General features: G+C 51.1%; 3 protein-coding genes across 9 annotated transcripts in view; all 3 read right to left on the bottom strand.

The window, feature by feature from the left end:
* The window catches only part of RHOT1 (ras homolog family member T1), a 23,606-nt gene extending 23,398 nt beyond the window's left edge, over positions 1-208 (bottom strand). For 4 of the 5 annotated variants that reach the window (XM_027882413.1, XM_027882408.1, XM_027882411.1 and 1 more), the window contains exon 1: positions 82-208. In XM_027882413.1, the coding sequence (XP_027738214.1) occupies positions 82-118 (37 nt within the window). In that variant the 5' untranslated portion in view covers positions 119-208. The remainder of the gene's footprint in view (positions 1-81) is intronic. The other variant, XM_027882410.1, reaches the window with a different exon arrangement.
* Positions 209-1,549: 1,341 nt separating this feature from the next.
* On the bottom strand, positions 1,550-6,527 carry RNF135 (ring finger protein 135). Its single transcript, XM_027882403.1, has 6 exons — positions 5,823-6,527; positions 5,085-5,171; positions 4,369-4,539; positions 3,437-3,584; positions 2,889-2,990; positions 1,550-2,439 (listed from the first exon to the last, which is right to left on the bottom strand). The coding sequence occupies exons 1-6, from the start codon at positions 6,141-6,143 to the stop codon at positions 1,904-1,906; spliced, it is 1,365 nt and encodes a 454-aa protein (XP_027738204.1). The 5' UTR covers positions 6,144-6,527; the 3' UTR covers positions 1,550-1,903.
* Positions 6,528-7,592: 1,065 nt separating this feature from the next.
* Positions 7,593-14,226, bottom strand: ADAP2 (ArfGAP with dual PH domains 2). Of its 3 annotated transcripts, none has more exons than XM_027882405.1 (10): positions 14,049-14,226; positions 12,808-12,938; positions 12,064-12,155; positions 11,851-11,936; positions 11,405-11,514; positions 10,619-10,765; positions 10,233-10,316; positions 9,759-9,821; positions 8,493-8,570; positions 7,593-7,940 (listed from the first exon to the last, which is right to left on the bottom strand). In XM_027882405.1, the coding sequence occupies exons 1-10, from the start codon at positions 14,137-14,139 to the stop codon at positions 7,731-7,733; spliced, it is 1,092 nt and encodes a 363-aa protein (XP_027738206.1). In that variant the 5' UTR covers positions 14,140-14,226; the 3' UTR covers positions 7,593-7,730. The 3 variants fall into 3 exon arrangements, with proteins under 3 accessions (XP_027738206.1, XP_027738208.1, XP_027738207.1); XM_027882407.1 differs by lacking the exon at positions 14,049-14,226 and adding an exon at positions 13,624-13,725 and having other exon boundaries at positions 12,808-12,940; XM_027882406.1 differs by lacking the exon at positions 14,049-14,226 and adding an exon at positions 13,575-13,595.
* Between the last annotated feature and the right edge of the window lie 216 nt (positions 14,227-14,442).

Here is a 14,442-nt window from a genome sequence, read left to right as displayed (position 1 = left end):
CTGCCCTGCCCCGCAGCGCCCGGGCCGGGCTGAGCCCCGCGGCACCGCCGTGACAGCCCGGCCGGGCCCCGCCGCACTCACGCTCTCCCACCAGCAGGATCCGCACGTCCTTCTTCATGTCCGCGCTCGGGGCCCGGCCCGGCCCGGGCCGCTCAGCTCGGGCGGGGCGGCGGCGCCGCTGGGCCTCGGCTGCCCGGGCTCCCCTCACCGAGCTACGGCGGCTCGCGAGGGACACGCCGCGCCGGCGGCTGCGCGGCGGCTGCGCGGGGCGGGGGCGGCCGCCCCTCAGGGACCGCGGGGAGCGGGAGGATGGTCCGGCCGGGAATGCGCTCACACCGAGGGGCTGTGCGGGGTCTCTGTGCTGGTTCCTCCCGGGGCTGCGCTCACACCGAGGGGCTGTGGGGGATCCGTGTGATGGTTCTTCCCGGGGCAGCGCTCCCCGGCTCGCTCTGTGCCCTCAGGGAGGTGCACGGTCCCTGTGCTGGTTCCCCCCGGTCTGTGCCCTCGGGGAGGTGAAGATTCCGCGTGTTGGTGCCGGAATCTGCTGTGAGGGGGAAGAAACTCCAACCACTTCTCCCTGTCACTCTGCAGTCGGATTTCCTGTTGTCTTTGTGAACTTCAGAGGTTCACGAGGTGCCAAGTGTCTGGGAAGATGCTCTTGGTGCAGCTGGCAGTGTATGTTCAGTAAAACAGCCCAGCAAATAGCTGTGCTCGCTTTTAATTTTCTAAAGAGATTTCCTGCGGATGACATGTTGTTCTCTGAGCTGTGACACCTCAGACAGGGTAAAAGAATATCCTTTAAAAAAAACTCAAAACAAAACCAAAAAACAACCACCAGACAAACCTCAGAGGCCGTGGGCCATCATACCACAGATTACAGGGATAAAGAAGTGTGATAACGCAGAACTGCCTTGGCTCGGTGCCCTCAGAGAGATGAGGGTCCCTGTGCGTTGTTCTGTGTGTTATTACGTGTGTTCTTGGGATCCAAACAGTAACAAATTGCTGCCCCCGGGCAGTGCAGCACAACTTGTACATGGGAAATTAGAAATGCCCAATGAGTTCACACATCACTGCTGCTTTTCCAGGTGGACCAGGAGAGGACATCTCAATCCTAAGGGGGCAGCAGCATTAGCTACACTGGGAGAGCTGCCCCAGCCTTGGAAGAGCTGATATACCTGCCTTTGGAACCTTCCCAATGTGCATTTTGCCCAAAGTACTCTCAGAGTGTTCAGTGACAGCACAGAGTAACCCTCAAGATGACCAGCAGTTCTGTCACTTTAAAAGCCATGGGTTTATTAGCTGGCATAAACACCTCTGAGCATCTGCTTCCACAACCATTCCCGTGGTCACCCCACCACCAGGACTGAAAAAAACCCTTTGGTGTGGGCAAGACTAAAATACAGTGCCAGGGAGATGATCTTCTGGGACCCAAAGTGTCAGGTCCTCAAATACAAAGCCTATTTCCTGTAGTTTAGTATCTAAAGAAATGGATTTTCATGCCTGAGATCAGTAACATTCTTGCCCTCTGAGCACTCCTTACTCACTCAGATAATGGCATCATCTGCCTTGTATTTTTTAGATCAGTGTAGGAAAAATGAGGTCCATGAGCAAGGCTTATCCCCAGCCTTAGAGCTCCCTCGGTGCATTCCTTCCCAGGAATATCCTGGGACTACTTAAAGCTGCTTAAGAAATCCACTTGATCCCCACAGGGATGGTTCCTGCCTTCAGCAGACACTGGAATTACTTTACTGAAGCATGGCTAGACCAGAGCACACCATGGAGAGAGGCAGAGCAGGCAAAAGCCAGTTACTGATTCCCAGGAAATGCATTCCTTGGTAAATTCCTGTGCTAAACAATGAAGCTTGGATAGAAGTCATTGGCAAAATGGTCCCTTTTCTGAGCTTCATCTGCTGTTTGGGTGAGTTAGAGTTAAAGATCCATTTTTTTCCAGGTTGAACAGCCAGAAGGCAGGATAGAGAGGGTGGGAGGTGCTGAGGTCAAAGGTGTGCAAGAGCATTTCTGTGTCGGTGACAGAGTAAAACGACACCGTCTGCTTTTGGAGCTCCAGGAAAACCCCAACCTTCAGCGGTTTATCCTTGTGTAGCAACGTTTCTTGATTTTTGTGCCAGGCTGAGAGCTGCTTTTTGGAACCCAGCCATTCCACACACCAGGAATGCTCCGTTCTTCCCAGTTTGTCCCTCTTCCCGATCATTTCCTGAGCGACTCCAACGGCCCATCCATCGCTGCCCTCGGTAATCACCTCCCAGTAGTGGCACCCAGTGGAGAAGCTCTGGGAACACATCACTTGGCTGATGCAGAACCTCTTGAGAGACGGTTCATAGCAGGTGGGGTGACTGGAAACCACCACTCTCCTGTTCTGGGCTCTGAGGGCCAAGTACTCGTGAGCTCTCGTGCAGTCAAAGGTCACGTCCTCTGCCCCTGCAAGGGAGAAGGGAAAACATTCTCACCTGCAGGCAACAAGAACAGAAAGGAAACCCCAGTGATCACACAATGAACGTGACTCAAAGCTCAGTCCTGCAGGTCAGCAAGAATCCCCAGCCCAACACTCACAGCCGTATCCTGGGATCACTGCAACGTTTAACAGGCACAGCTGTGGAAACGTCCACGACACACTCGGGCACTCCAGTGGGAGGGTGAAGGTACCTTGCACCCTACAGGGTGGATCCTCATCCTAACCACAAGCCTTTTAAAGAAATTGCCTTGTTATCAATAACAAATGGGATGCTTACCTTAATAAAACTTACACTCATCTGTTCACTGCGACATGTTCCTGCGCATTTTATCAGCAAAAACATTTGTTTTCTGTTTTAAGCTCCAGCCTCACAGTCACCTGAGGGCTGTCAGCAAGGGTCCTGCTGGACACTTACACTGAGAAAACTGGCTTGGAATGCCCGGGTGTGGAATTCCAGCTGCAGGCTCTGGAGGTGATGAGCACACACCTGTCTCCTGATACCAGTCTGAAGGCTGCACTAAATACAAAAAATAAAAGAAGTGTTAAGGTATTTCTTCAAAATGTACACAGGAAGCGTTTCTGCTTCTAAAGGAAAACACACCTTAAATAAACCCACCTACTGGGTAAAGGACAAAACAAAGAGTTGATTTTTTAGGTTGTATAAATTATCAAAGGACGTGGAGGCAAACATTTGTACCCCAAATTACCAAAACACTGTATGCTGCTGCCCTGAGTGTCAGAAGGGAGCAGCCAGAAGAGTGAGATGGGTAAAGCAGTTGGATCTTTCTATGCAGATGCACCATTTTCTGTCATAAAAGTCTATAAAGTGTTCTTAATTCTTTTTCTATCACATATTTCTTGTGTTACTTGCACGTGCATTTCACAAGCACAGAGTAATTTTTTTACTTCATTTGCTACATCCACTCCCTCTAAGAAAGACATTTCAAAATAAGGGAAACTCACCTGGTGGGAATTGCTGAGGGTATTTCTCCAAAAGTAACACTTCCAACTTTCTCTTGAGATCTTCTACAGCACTTTTGACAACACGAAGCTTCTTGTCAAGTGTAATTTTATTCATTATTGAAAGTGAGCCTTTGTAAGGTAAGTTACTCTAATAATGACAAAAGGATCAAGGGAAAGATGTAAACAACAGTAGTTATTTCATCTACCAGACCCGATTATACAATAAAGGCAGAGTGGAAAAACAGCAGTGCTCTCTGCAAAAATCTTATCCTTTGTATCAAGAGTTTCCTTTATTGGATAGTTACCTGAGAGAACTAACCTGATATCTTACAGAAAATAGGGAAGCATAGTTTATTCTTATTAAAAAATATAAAGACTCTGTTTTCCCTCAGAAAACTGAGAGTGAGCCCCACTCCAAGTTCCTGCTTGCTGACCTGCATCCTTGGCACTGCTGTTTTCAACATCAAAGCAGGCTCTGCAGAACCTCAAGTGCTTTAACTGCCTCTTTCGAGGGCCCTTGATGTGTTTTCCCCAAGAAAGTTGTTACAAAATACTTTAAACTCTGTGAGTTCTTCAACTTGCACACTCACTGTATATATGAATTCTGGAAAACAAAACAGCCTTATCTTCAGATTTGACTGAGTACTGGACTCAAGCAATGTAGTGGCCACTTCACTTCAGCTCACCAAGGCCCTGGGAACAAATCTGGTTTGGAGTTGCATCCCCAGCCTGTGCCCTTTTCTAGTGCTATTCTCCCTCTGAATTTCTCCCTCCAAACTCTCCCTGTAACAGCAATATCCATGGATTGGCATCACTGTCTCCAGTGAGAATAGTGCAGTGGGGACCTCGAAGTGCCCTGTTCATACTCAGCTACCCAAGACATTGAGCCTGAGAGCTTCTACTCATATTCTGCCACTCATTTCATCACTTACAGCTGGGGCTCTGCTGTCTGTGAGCTGGTGAATGGTCTCTTCAATCTTCTGCTGAGCAGCTTTTTGCTCTTGTTCAATGAACATCAGTGTGTTTCTCTCTTGTCTCTCAACATATTCCTTCATGCAACAGAAATCTCGAGTAATCTGGCTTTTGATCTGAGAGGTGTATTCCTGAAAGGCAGAACACATCGAGTTCATTGTGTGGTTGGGAGAGATGAAATCTGAGAATCTCCTGCCCCATTTAATGTGCTCTTTGAGTGACCCCTGCAGACCAGAAAACTTTATTCAAAGGAAGAAAATACATTTGACTATGATACTATTCCTGCGTTACCTGTAATGAGATTTTGGGCATGTTAAGGATTTTAACTATTTTATGGCCAGCAGACTTTTCTTGACAACTCAGAAAGATCAATATTCCCTCTATGATTTGTATTTGCATCTGAGAGTACCAGACACACTCAGGCTGCTCCTGGGATAAGCACAAAAAGGCAACAATGCAGAGCTCCAGAGGCCTTTGTGCCAGCCAAGGCAGGAGTTAGTGCAGCTGATGCCACGGTTCATTCTCATCAACAGAAACAGAACTGTGACAGAAAAGAGGGAAACAGAAAGGCAGATTCCTGCTCTGGGCTGGAGGGCTGCCCTGGAGTCAGTCACATCTCCAGCCCAGAGCAGTGGAAGCAGAAGGTAACTGCAGGTGGTGGATGTACAACAGGTACCTTGGTTTTATCGAGATCTCTCCTCAGCAGGGGGATGGTCTCTGCAGACATTTCTGGTTGCTTGGAGCTTTCCCATATCTCTTCCTCCTTTAAAGTGATACATTGGACCATTTATCTACATAGCCCTCAAAGAAAGCCTGACTAGGTTAAACAGCAAGATATAAACATCCCTACAAGCACTGGTGTCAACATGCAACAGTTACCGATTGCATGTTCAAATACAACTGTGAGCTTCAGCTCTTTGCTTGACTGAAGAAGAGGGGTTTTTTTAGATACATATGTGCTAAAATATTCTTCCCCATCGCGTCCAAGTCTGGGAGTTATTTTAAGCAGAGATGCAGATACTGAACAGGTCCTATTCTGTGCCACGAAGCTGGGTGGAGCTGTAGGACCGTGTAACAATGTTGAGTGTCCTTTCAGGCGTCTCCAGTGCACTGCTAATGCAGTCAGTAACGCCCAGAAACGAGAACAGTCACTTATTACCATCGTACATCAGCTGAATACGTTCAGATACCAGTTCTTCTAATTCAGCCGTGCAGCCCTCAGCGTGTCAGACACACCAAAGAACCCCAAACACTGCTTCAGTTAAACCCGTCTGCTCAACCTACGGCGATTGTTGTGTTACTGTGCCGGGATGGAGCGGGATGGAGCCTCGGGCTATTCCGGGTTGTTAAGGGATGGAGCCCCGGGCTGTCCCGGGACACAGACGGATGGAGCCCCGCGCTGCTCGAGCAGTACCTTCTCCCGTCTCCGGTCGCCGCAGTCAGCCGCTCCAGAGGGTTCATCCTGTGTTTCCAGCGCGTCCCGGAGCTGGGGCGGGATGAGGCGGAGCAGCGCGGCCAGCTCGCGGTTGGGCCGCAGGTGTTGGAGCTCGAAGCGCTCCCTGCAGAGCGGGCAGGGGGGCCCGGGCCGGCCCGCGCCGTAGCGGCTGATGCAGCGCCGGCAGAAGCTGTGGCCGCAGCCCGCGATCCGCACCGGCTCCCAGAAGAACTGCAGGCACAAGGAGCACCTGAGCTCCAGGGCGGCCAGCAGCCGCTCCAGCTCGATGGCAGCGGCCATGGCCTGGCGGGCAGGAGCGACCCCACACTTTCGGTTTCCCCGGGAGCCTCCTCCGGGAAACGGGAGCGCCGGGGCGGGGCGGGCTGGGCTGGGCTGGGCTGTGCCTGCCCTGTCTCCTCCTCTCCTCCGGTGTCAGCTCCCTCAGAGCTCCCGGCGCTCCGCCCGGTGCCGGTCAGCGCTTCCTCTGCTGAGACTCGTTCCCAGAATTCGGGTTGACTGTGGGAATGGGAATGTGATGCAGAGCTGTCCTGAGCTTGCCCTTGACTCGTACTGACTCTCCAAAAAAGTCCCGTTATCGGCAGGGTTTAATTTTCCCCGTGAGTTTCCCGATTTTGTGGCAGTGAGTCGCTGACATGGGCAGTCTGCTGACCCGGCCGGGACAGCGAGGGGCACAGCCCAGCCCAGCCCAGCCCAGCCCAGCCCGGCAGAGCCCCCCACCCGTGGCAAGTTCAGGCCTCTGGATGCACTGAACCCTTCTGAGGTCATCCTGGGCTACTCAGGTCATCTCAAAATAACAATTAACACGTCAGACCAAACGAAGACAGCCATTGTTCCTTGTGCAAGTCAGAGGGTGCTTTCTATTGATTTCGGCTGTTTGACAGATGTGCTGAACCAGCATGGGAACCAGACTGAATCAGGCTGCGTGGGGAGAGCGGGAGCACAGGGAGGTTCACGGGAGCGTATCAGCAGGCAAAACTGCTGCAGATTGCTCAGAGCTGGCTGATGAGCTGGCTGAGACAGGCAGAGTGATGATCCAACTCAATTCTTTTGCACTATTGGGGGGGGGGGGAGAGAAGAATTAATCTCACTCATTCCTGCAAGAATTGGCACTTCCTCATTTCTGCAGAAGAGGAGAACTATTCCGAGTGTCTCAGACGGGCTGGCAACAGTCGGTAAGAGGTGGAAGCCTCACCAGAAACTTGGTCTGCAAGACTTCCTCTTGATTTGCAAACTAAGGCAATCTGGAAAGAATTAAATATCTGAATGCTGCTTGGTAGAACCAGACCTGAGACTTGAGGAAACACTCAGAGCACTCTATCAGTCAGGGCAAGTGTCCATCAGTCCTGCCCAGAGTGGACACAAGGGGTACTTGATGAGGAGGCACCTACCCCCAGCACTGAGAACTGGTCCCCATTCAGTGAGTGTACTCAAGCAAGTCACTGAAGACAACACTTTTAAAACTAGTTTCTACCTTTCAATGCTCAGACTAATCAAGCTCATTAAGCTTCATCTGGTTTTAGGTGAGGCAGATCAGCACATGTTCATCCTGTGCTCACGAGGTGTTTGCTGGGGCACCGTGTGGGGTTGTTGTGCTTTGGAAAAATTTCGTCTTCACGAGTTGGATTTGCCACTCATAAAAAAGCCAAACAGCAGGAAATGCTGAAAGCAAGGAGCTGGGAGTACCTGTGTGACTCCATTAGAGTGGTTCCATCACAGCATCCTCCACAATTCAAACTTGACTTGTGTATTTTTATTGTGCCAGTGTAAAAGACATCGAACCCACTCTGCTGAAAACAACCCTGTCCCTGTGTGGACAGGAGCTGCAGATGGGATATAGCTGCCTGAGTCTGCTCCTCCCTGAGGACATCAGTGCTGGGAGATGACTGTGTCCAAGGCCTCAATCCACTCCTTCTGCCTCTCGTCGTTATCGCACAAAAACACAAACTCCCTCCCTGGAGTGACCAGAATGATCCCTGGTTTCCTCTTCTTCATGCGGATTCCCTTGGGCAGCTCAGGTCGTACTTCATATCCCTCATCCCTCCTTCCAAGAAAAATCTGGCCCCGTGCAAACTCATCCTGGAAAGAGGGAAGCAGAAGACAGCCATTAACCAGTAGGTAGCACAGCTCCAGCAGACTCTGCTCTGTGTTTGACATGGAATGGGCTCTGGGGATGCCTGGAGGGGACACTGATTTGGTGACACCAGCAGGAAACACACCAGAGGTTGTAGGTAGGGACCCACCCTTACAGAGTTGGTTGGTGGGCATTCAGAAGGAGCAGGGAGGATATTCCCATGGCCAGAGCAGTGCTAGAAGGCAGAATATTGGGGCTGTTATTGGAATATCGCTCATCTTGCCTAAGGTTACAGACACTAGGGCTGGGAGAGAGTGGGCATTAATGCTACAGGCAGTAACAGCTGCTTTTAAAGGACTTGGATCTTCCTCACAGCCACTGGATGGGCCAGAGCTCCAAACAGCTCAGAGGCATCCCCTGACAAGGGGATGACAGGCTCTTGAGGCTGAGCCTGCTCCAGTCTTGCACAGGCTCTGGAAGAACTGGATGAGAACAGACCCTTCCTCCCCACCCACTTCCCGAAGGGGATGTGGAACAGTGAAGAACACTCCTCTTACCAGCGGGTTTTTAAAGTACATCAGGTTCCTTTCTTGAGAATCCAGGCTGAACCAGCGTCCCTTAAAGGCCTCCTTGTGCTGCAAGGAGATGGTAGAAGTTCTTTGAAGACCAAGTCCCTGGGAGGAGTTTGGTCTGTTCAGATCCCTGGACTGCTTAAGCGACTTGGAGCTTGAGCTCAGTTTCCTTCAGCCCCATGACTGGTTCAGGTGAGTCGCTGCTGTGCCCTCAGCCCTCTTCTCCCTGGGCTCAAACTACTGATCTGCATTCAGTGACAATCTCTTGGGCAGGTCAGTTTGGTTCTACCAGTGATCAAATGAACAGGATTAAGTTGCAGAAAATGCATTGGAAACTCTGCAGAGAACAATCCCTGGAGTTTGAGTGAGAGGAGTGTGCAATCAACTTCAACAGTTTGCTCAAGGGGTTGCCCCTGGAATTTTGGGGTGCACAAGACTGGGGTCTCTCTGAAAGCACTGATTCCAGTCACTACACTAATTCCAGTCACTACACTTATTTGACCATTCCTGAGCTATTCACTGCTCTGGGCTGAACTGAAGAGGCCCCTTCTAGGGCTCACTTCAGTTTGAGCAGAACTGAGGCCTCAGGAGAACACACAACCTCTCATGCTGTGTGCAAGCACCTGCAGAAGAGGTGCTGGGACACAGGCACGAGCTGGGCCAACCCCCAGCACATTCAGCATCAGCACTGCACCCCTGAGCCTTAGAACAGCACTCTGGATCACAGCTCACTCAGGAGAGCAAGGCCAGAAACAGGACCTCAGACCTTCATCTCCTTCTTCAGCAGTGCCCCAAACCTCACTCTCCTCTTCCAAGGAGTTCTGACCCAAATACTTTCCCACAATAACCCAAACCAAACCATTGGCCTCAGTGTGGAGAAATGTTCTCAGTGGCACTTTGCTGCTCTAGGCAGACGTGACTGTAAGTGAAACAGAGAAGTAAGGGGGTCAGCATGTGATGTTCTGTTCTAGCAGGAGCTGCACTTGGCAGACACAGCAATCCATGGAGTGTTGTGTAACAGCACTTTGCATGTCCCACTGCCAGCTAATCCATCTTGCTTACTCTTCAAGGATTCTTCTCCCCCGTCTCATTTTCCCCACAAAATAAAATGTTATCCCAAAGAACATGACAGGCTTTGTCAATGGAAGCAGACAGTCACTGAGCAAGTCCTGTCCTAGGCAACATCACAGAATTACCAAATATTCTGTACCTGCAATGATCCTGTTTGTGTGCTGCCACCTGTGCACTTACTTTTGGTCCTGTTTTCTCCATATATCCTTCTTTGACAAAATTTCTTGTGATCCTGGGTATGAGCTAGGAGAACACAAACACAAAAAAGTCTGTGTCTGTCCCAGCCAAAACCAGCACAGTGTGTCTCATTCTAGCTTGATTTCTGCTCCGTTTCTGTCAAAGTTATTCACCATCAATCGTGGGTTTTGGGGTCGGGGTTTTTTTTGGCTGCTCAGTAAAGGGAAGTCTGAAGTAAGAAGGAACATAACACTTTTGAAAGACTGCACTTCATAAGGATCACGTGGAGACTTTTAGCCCTTAAATGCTGGCTGAGCTTTGGCATGTTATCCATCGTGGCCCTTCCTTCTCCCTCTCCAGTCCGTTCCCAAGACCCAAGTGCTGCTCTTTGAGCACCTGCCTCTGGCAGAAGAAGTGAGAGCGTGTTTTGCCAGGCTGTGTTTGCCCAGCCTGCTCGGAGCCCTGCTGGGTTCTCACCTCGTGCTCAGGGACCTTGGGGAAGGCTGTTCTGAGGTAATGGTACCGCGCTGCCCGGATGGCGTTGAACCAGTCCACGATCTCCTGGGGGAAACAGAACATAACCACAGAACTGTTCAAAACCAGGGGGTAGTTACCTGCCAGAGATTTACATCAGTGCACCACTGAAGCCTTAAGACCACCCAGGGGGTGAAGGTGAATATACGCCCCAAGAGAAGAGGAGCAAAGTGCTACAGTTATTATTGTCAAATTCTGACATTTTCTATCTCCTACAAGTCTGAGTGACTCCAAATAAAACCAGATCCTGCAGAAACAGGGCATCTCTTCCAAATCACAGATCCCACACCTAAGCAGCTTGCTTATTCCAGCATCTCCAGGATATTCACCTTTCCATTTTCGTGGTAGACAAACAGGTTCCTCGTTTGCCCATCTGTGCTGTAGGTGATCTGCAGCCCGTGGGAATGTCCTATTTTAATTTCCTGGAACATGGCATTCAGGGTCTCCATGCTGATAACGGCCTTGGGACCTGTGCACTGCAGAATGGAAAGCATCATCGTATTAAAGTGCTCTCAGGGAAGGCAATGCAGGACAGATCGACTGAGGAGCAGATCCCTGGTGAAGGCAGAGCAGACATCCTGAAATACCTGAATATTGGACACATCTGAAACATAAAGCCTTAATTACGTGCAACATAAAATGGCTTACAAAGAGTGATTCCCCCTCCCTGACAAATGCTGGGTCACTCTTTGAGGGATGTGTGTGCATTGTAAGGGGTGGGTCTGTCTCTGTCCTTGTCCTGGAGAACAGATTGCTCTGATCTCCTACAGGAGGACACATGTTGAGGCTGATGCTGCAGGAGTTGGTGACAGAGTATTTTGGTCCTGTGAGAGGTAACAGCTGCCAGCAGACATCTTTGTCTTGCTGTTCAACTGCCAGTATCCATTTCCTTTGTTCACCAAGCAAAAGGAGGCTGTGGGGTTGAGATAAGGGATGAGGAAAGGGGCTAAATCCAAAAGATACCACATATGTTAATGGGGAAACACTTGGACTCCTGCAAGCACAGGCTGTCCTGGCTGCAAGACTAGAGACAAAGTTATTTATGCTGGTTTTTGCCTGCAAAGAGCAGGGTCTGAGGATGGATGTTGACCTGCCACTCTGGCTCAGGAACTCACTTCTTTGCCGTAGTACTTCATCACCCCTTCCCTTGGTGACAGGGAAAATTTCCTCTTGTGGAACTGTCTGCGTCCCTGCCCAAGCTTCCAGAGGAATCCTTCACGGTTCTCTGCAGAGCAGAGCAAGAGAAGTGTCAGAGAAGGGTGGCACAAGAACAGGACTGTTTAGCTAAGGGTGACACAGCACAGTTTCAAATCTCTTCTCCATCTGAGAATTTTAACCTCGTATGAAAAGATCAGTGGAGAACTAAAGAACTGTAAGATCTGAATATACCTTGCACTTGTCTAAGTGCCTTTTCTTAGGAGCCTCCTCTCAAAGTTAGACCCAGAGCAATGACTGCACATCCAGCAGTTCAGATGTGCCAAGCCCACCTTGGAGACACTCAGAGCTGTGAACAGAACACTGTGCTGGAGGGCTGACACCTTCTCCCTGCCAATCCTTTTACCTGCAGAACAAGGGTCTTGGCAGACTCGGGTGGCAACAAATTCCTCGCGCTCATATTTAGCTCTAATCCATTGCTCTCTTAAAACCCTGAAAGAGGAAAACATGGGTAAAGCTGATCTGCCTCTATTTTTACCAGCCAGACAGAGAGACCTGCAGGGGGGAGCATCAGCTCAGCAGCTGTGAAGGTCTGAGCAGTGAAGAACCATCAGCTTACGAGCAGTCATCGGAGTGGGGGATGTAATAGTAGGGAGGGACTTTGGCCTCATATTTAGCTTTGGCACAGAGGTTCCCGTGATTCTTCATGAACTGAAATACAAAACAAGTTACAGTCAGGTGTGCAGCTACAAATCAATACCATAACAGGAACCTGTATCAAAGACAGCACTGTGCTTTTTCCTGAATAACTCTCAGTGTGTCTCTACATACATTTATAAATTCCCTTTAGCGCTGGAGTTTGCAAATTGTAGATGGCTGAGCCTCTTCCAGTATTTACAGTTCTGGATCAAATGGGAAGGAATACAAGACTGTGGTTGTCAATTAAAAGAACAAAACAAAATCAGGAGAAAAGTTACTTCTGATCTCCCTATTCCTTCATCTCCTCCCAGACATTAATTGTGATTATATTATTAACATAATTCAACTGAATGATGAGAGGCTGAACCAATATTTAAGAAGGGTATGTTGCTTTCTGAATAGAAAACACTACCTGGAAATACCTGTGTATATTGTGAGAGGTTACTGTGTATATAAAAATGCACACCAGACTGTTAGAAACACAGTCACCTATCACTGCAATTGATTGAGAAGGTCATAAAAAAACCCCTAAAGTTACCCACGGAGTTAACTTGGTTCTGTGTGGCTCTGTTCCCTTGTCCATGGTGGGTGGCACAGGCATTAGGAGGTAGAGGAGATTATGATGAAATGTGGATTAAGTGAATGACTGCTTTTTCCTCCGTACCTCTATAAGATCATTCTCCCAGAAGTCCAGCACAAGGGATTTGACTCTGGTGATGCCAGGAAGATTGCGATGGATTCCAGAGCAACTCATACAAACGAGTATTCCAAGTTTGTAAGAAGCCCACTCTGGACCTAGATACAAACAGAAAGAATTAACTAATATGTGGCAAAAGCACATCTGATGCACAGCCCAGGCTTCACGTGTAATAAACACATCAAATCCCACCCCACTGTTTGTGGCTCTCACTTCAGTGTGTTCAGGGGAACAGCACCTTCTTTCCACAGTGGACAATGTGTATTCGTAGGTTCTTTTACTGACTGTTTGCTTTAAAAACCAATGTGACTCTGCAGGCAGGTGAGTGGTGATGGAAAAGCTCAGTGAATTATTAGCCCTGCATGAGAAGCTGCTGTTGCTGAAGTAACGATGGAAGGATGTTGTGGGCAGTGAGTACGACTGAGAGTACAACCCAGTACAACCACCTGCAGCGAGGAGTCGTGTCCAGTGCCCACGAGGGCTCCTGCTCTCACCTGTTGCTGCTGCATCCCCTGAATGGCCTCGACAGGTGCATCGATGCTTTGGAGAGACCATTTCCTTGGTCTGCACCACCCTCCACTTCTCCCTTATCACACTGCACAGAAGCTCCTTGTCGCCTTCTTCCAGCTGCAGCTGGCTCCCAGTGACCTGCCCATCTGGGCTGTGCAGGGGCTCCTCGCTGCCTTTCTCTGCCCCAACCCCGAGCAGTGACACCCCCTGGGCTGGAAACCCACCCCACGCACCCTCCTCCTCCTCCTCCCGTGCCCGTCCACAGGTGACCCGGGGGGGGCAGCCAGTGCTGAGGCCGCTCCCCGACCCCGCTGCCCTCCCCTCGCTCCATGTCCCAGGGCAATGGCCACAGGAACAGCCCCGCACGACCCTTCGGCTCCCTCCCCGCAGGACACGGAGCTGCGGGCCAGACGGGGCCAGGCTGAGGGCAGCAGGACCCTCAGCCCTGCCGGGCCCTCAGCCCGCCCTGCCCTCCCCTCAGCCTGCCCTGCCCTCAGCCCCGCAGTGCCCTCAGCCCTACTGTGCCCTCAGCCCTACTGTGCCCTCAGCCTGCCCTGCCCTCAGCCCTACTGTGCCCTCAGCCTGCCCTGCCCTCAGCCCCGCAGTGCCCTCAGCCCTACTGTGCCCTCAGCCTGTCCTGCCCTCAGCCCCGCCGTGCCCTCAGCCTGCCCTGCCCTGCCTTCAGCCGGGTCCCGTACCTGGCCGGCCGCAGTCAGCACAGCGGTCGTTGCCGGTGCCGCTCGCCCTCTGCAGCTCCCGCAGCAGCGCCTTGCTGCGGTCGAGCTCCATCTCCGCCCGGGGCCGGCGCGGAGCGCTGAGGGAAAAGAGGAACCGGCGCGGCCCCGGCCCGTCCTGCCCCGCAGCCCCGGCCCGGCGGGGCCGCCCCCTGCAGGGGGACCCGGGCCGCGACACCTCCGGACCCGCCCGCGCCCGGACCGGCCCCGGCCCTGACCCTGACCCTGTCCCCGAACGGCTCGGGAGTTCTCGCACAGCTCAACACCGGCACAACGGAGCACCCCAGGGCTACCCAAAGTCCCATTGCCTACTGAGACTGTTCCTCTTCCACGTTAAAGCCAATGCCAAAAAGGCTGT

The sequence above is a fragment of the Empidonax traillii genome, unplaced genomic scaffold (assembly GCF_003031625.1).
Source record: "Empidonax traillii isolate 1590-97213 ecotype Southwest subspecies unplaced genomic scaffold, ASM303162v1 scaffold105:size1093405, whole genome shotgun sequence".
In the NCBI taxonomy this organism is placed as follows: Eukaryota; Metazoa; Chordata; class Aves; order Passeriformes; family Tyrannidae; genus Empidonax; species Empidonax traillii.
Note: the sequence above shows the minus strand (reverse complement) of the source record. Positions and strands in the feature narration are given on the sequence as shown.

What these genes read in the sequence shown, in the direction of transcription:
- ADAP2 (XM_027882405.1), bottom strand. Translation starts at nt 14,139, where the DNA reads ATGGAGCTCGACCGCAGCAAGGCGCTGCTGCGGGAGCTGCAGAGGGCG. An exon ending in CCCCACTCCGATGACTGCTC is followed by an intron (nt 11,937 to 12,063) that starts GTAAGCTGATGG and finishes TTCCTCTTTCAG; the next exon opens with GGTTTTAAGAGAGCAATGGA. An exon ending in TGTACTTTAAAAACCCGCTG is followed by an intron (nt 7,941 to 8,492) that starts GTAAGAGGAGTG and finishes CCCTCTTTCCAG; the next exon opens with GATGAGTTTGCACGGGGCCA.
- RNF135 (XM_027882403.1), bottom strand. Translation starts at nt 6,143, where the DNA reads ATGGCCGCTGCCATCGAGCTGGAGCGGCTGCTGGCCGCCCTGGAGCTC. An exon ending in CAGACAGCAGAGCCCCAGCT is followed by an intron (nt 3,585 to 4,368) that starts GTAAGTGATGAA and finishes TGTCATTATTAG; the next exon opens with AGTAACTTACCTTACAAAGG. An exon ending in TCCAAGCCAGTTTTCTCAGT is followed by an intron (nt 2,440 to 2,888) that starts GTAAGTGTCCAG and finishes TCTCCCTTGCAG; the next exon opens with GGGCAGAGGACGTGACCTTT.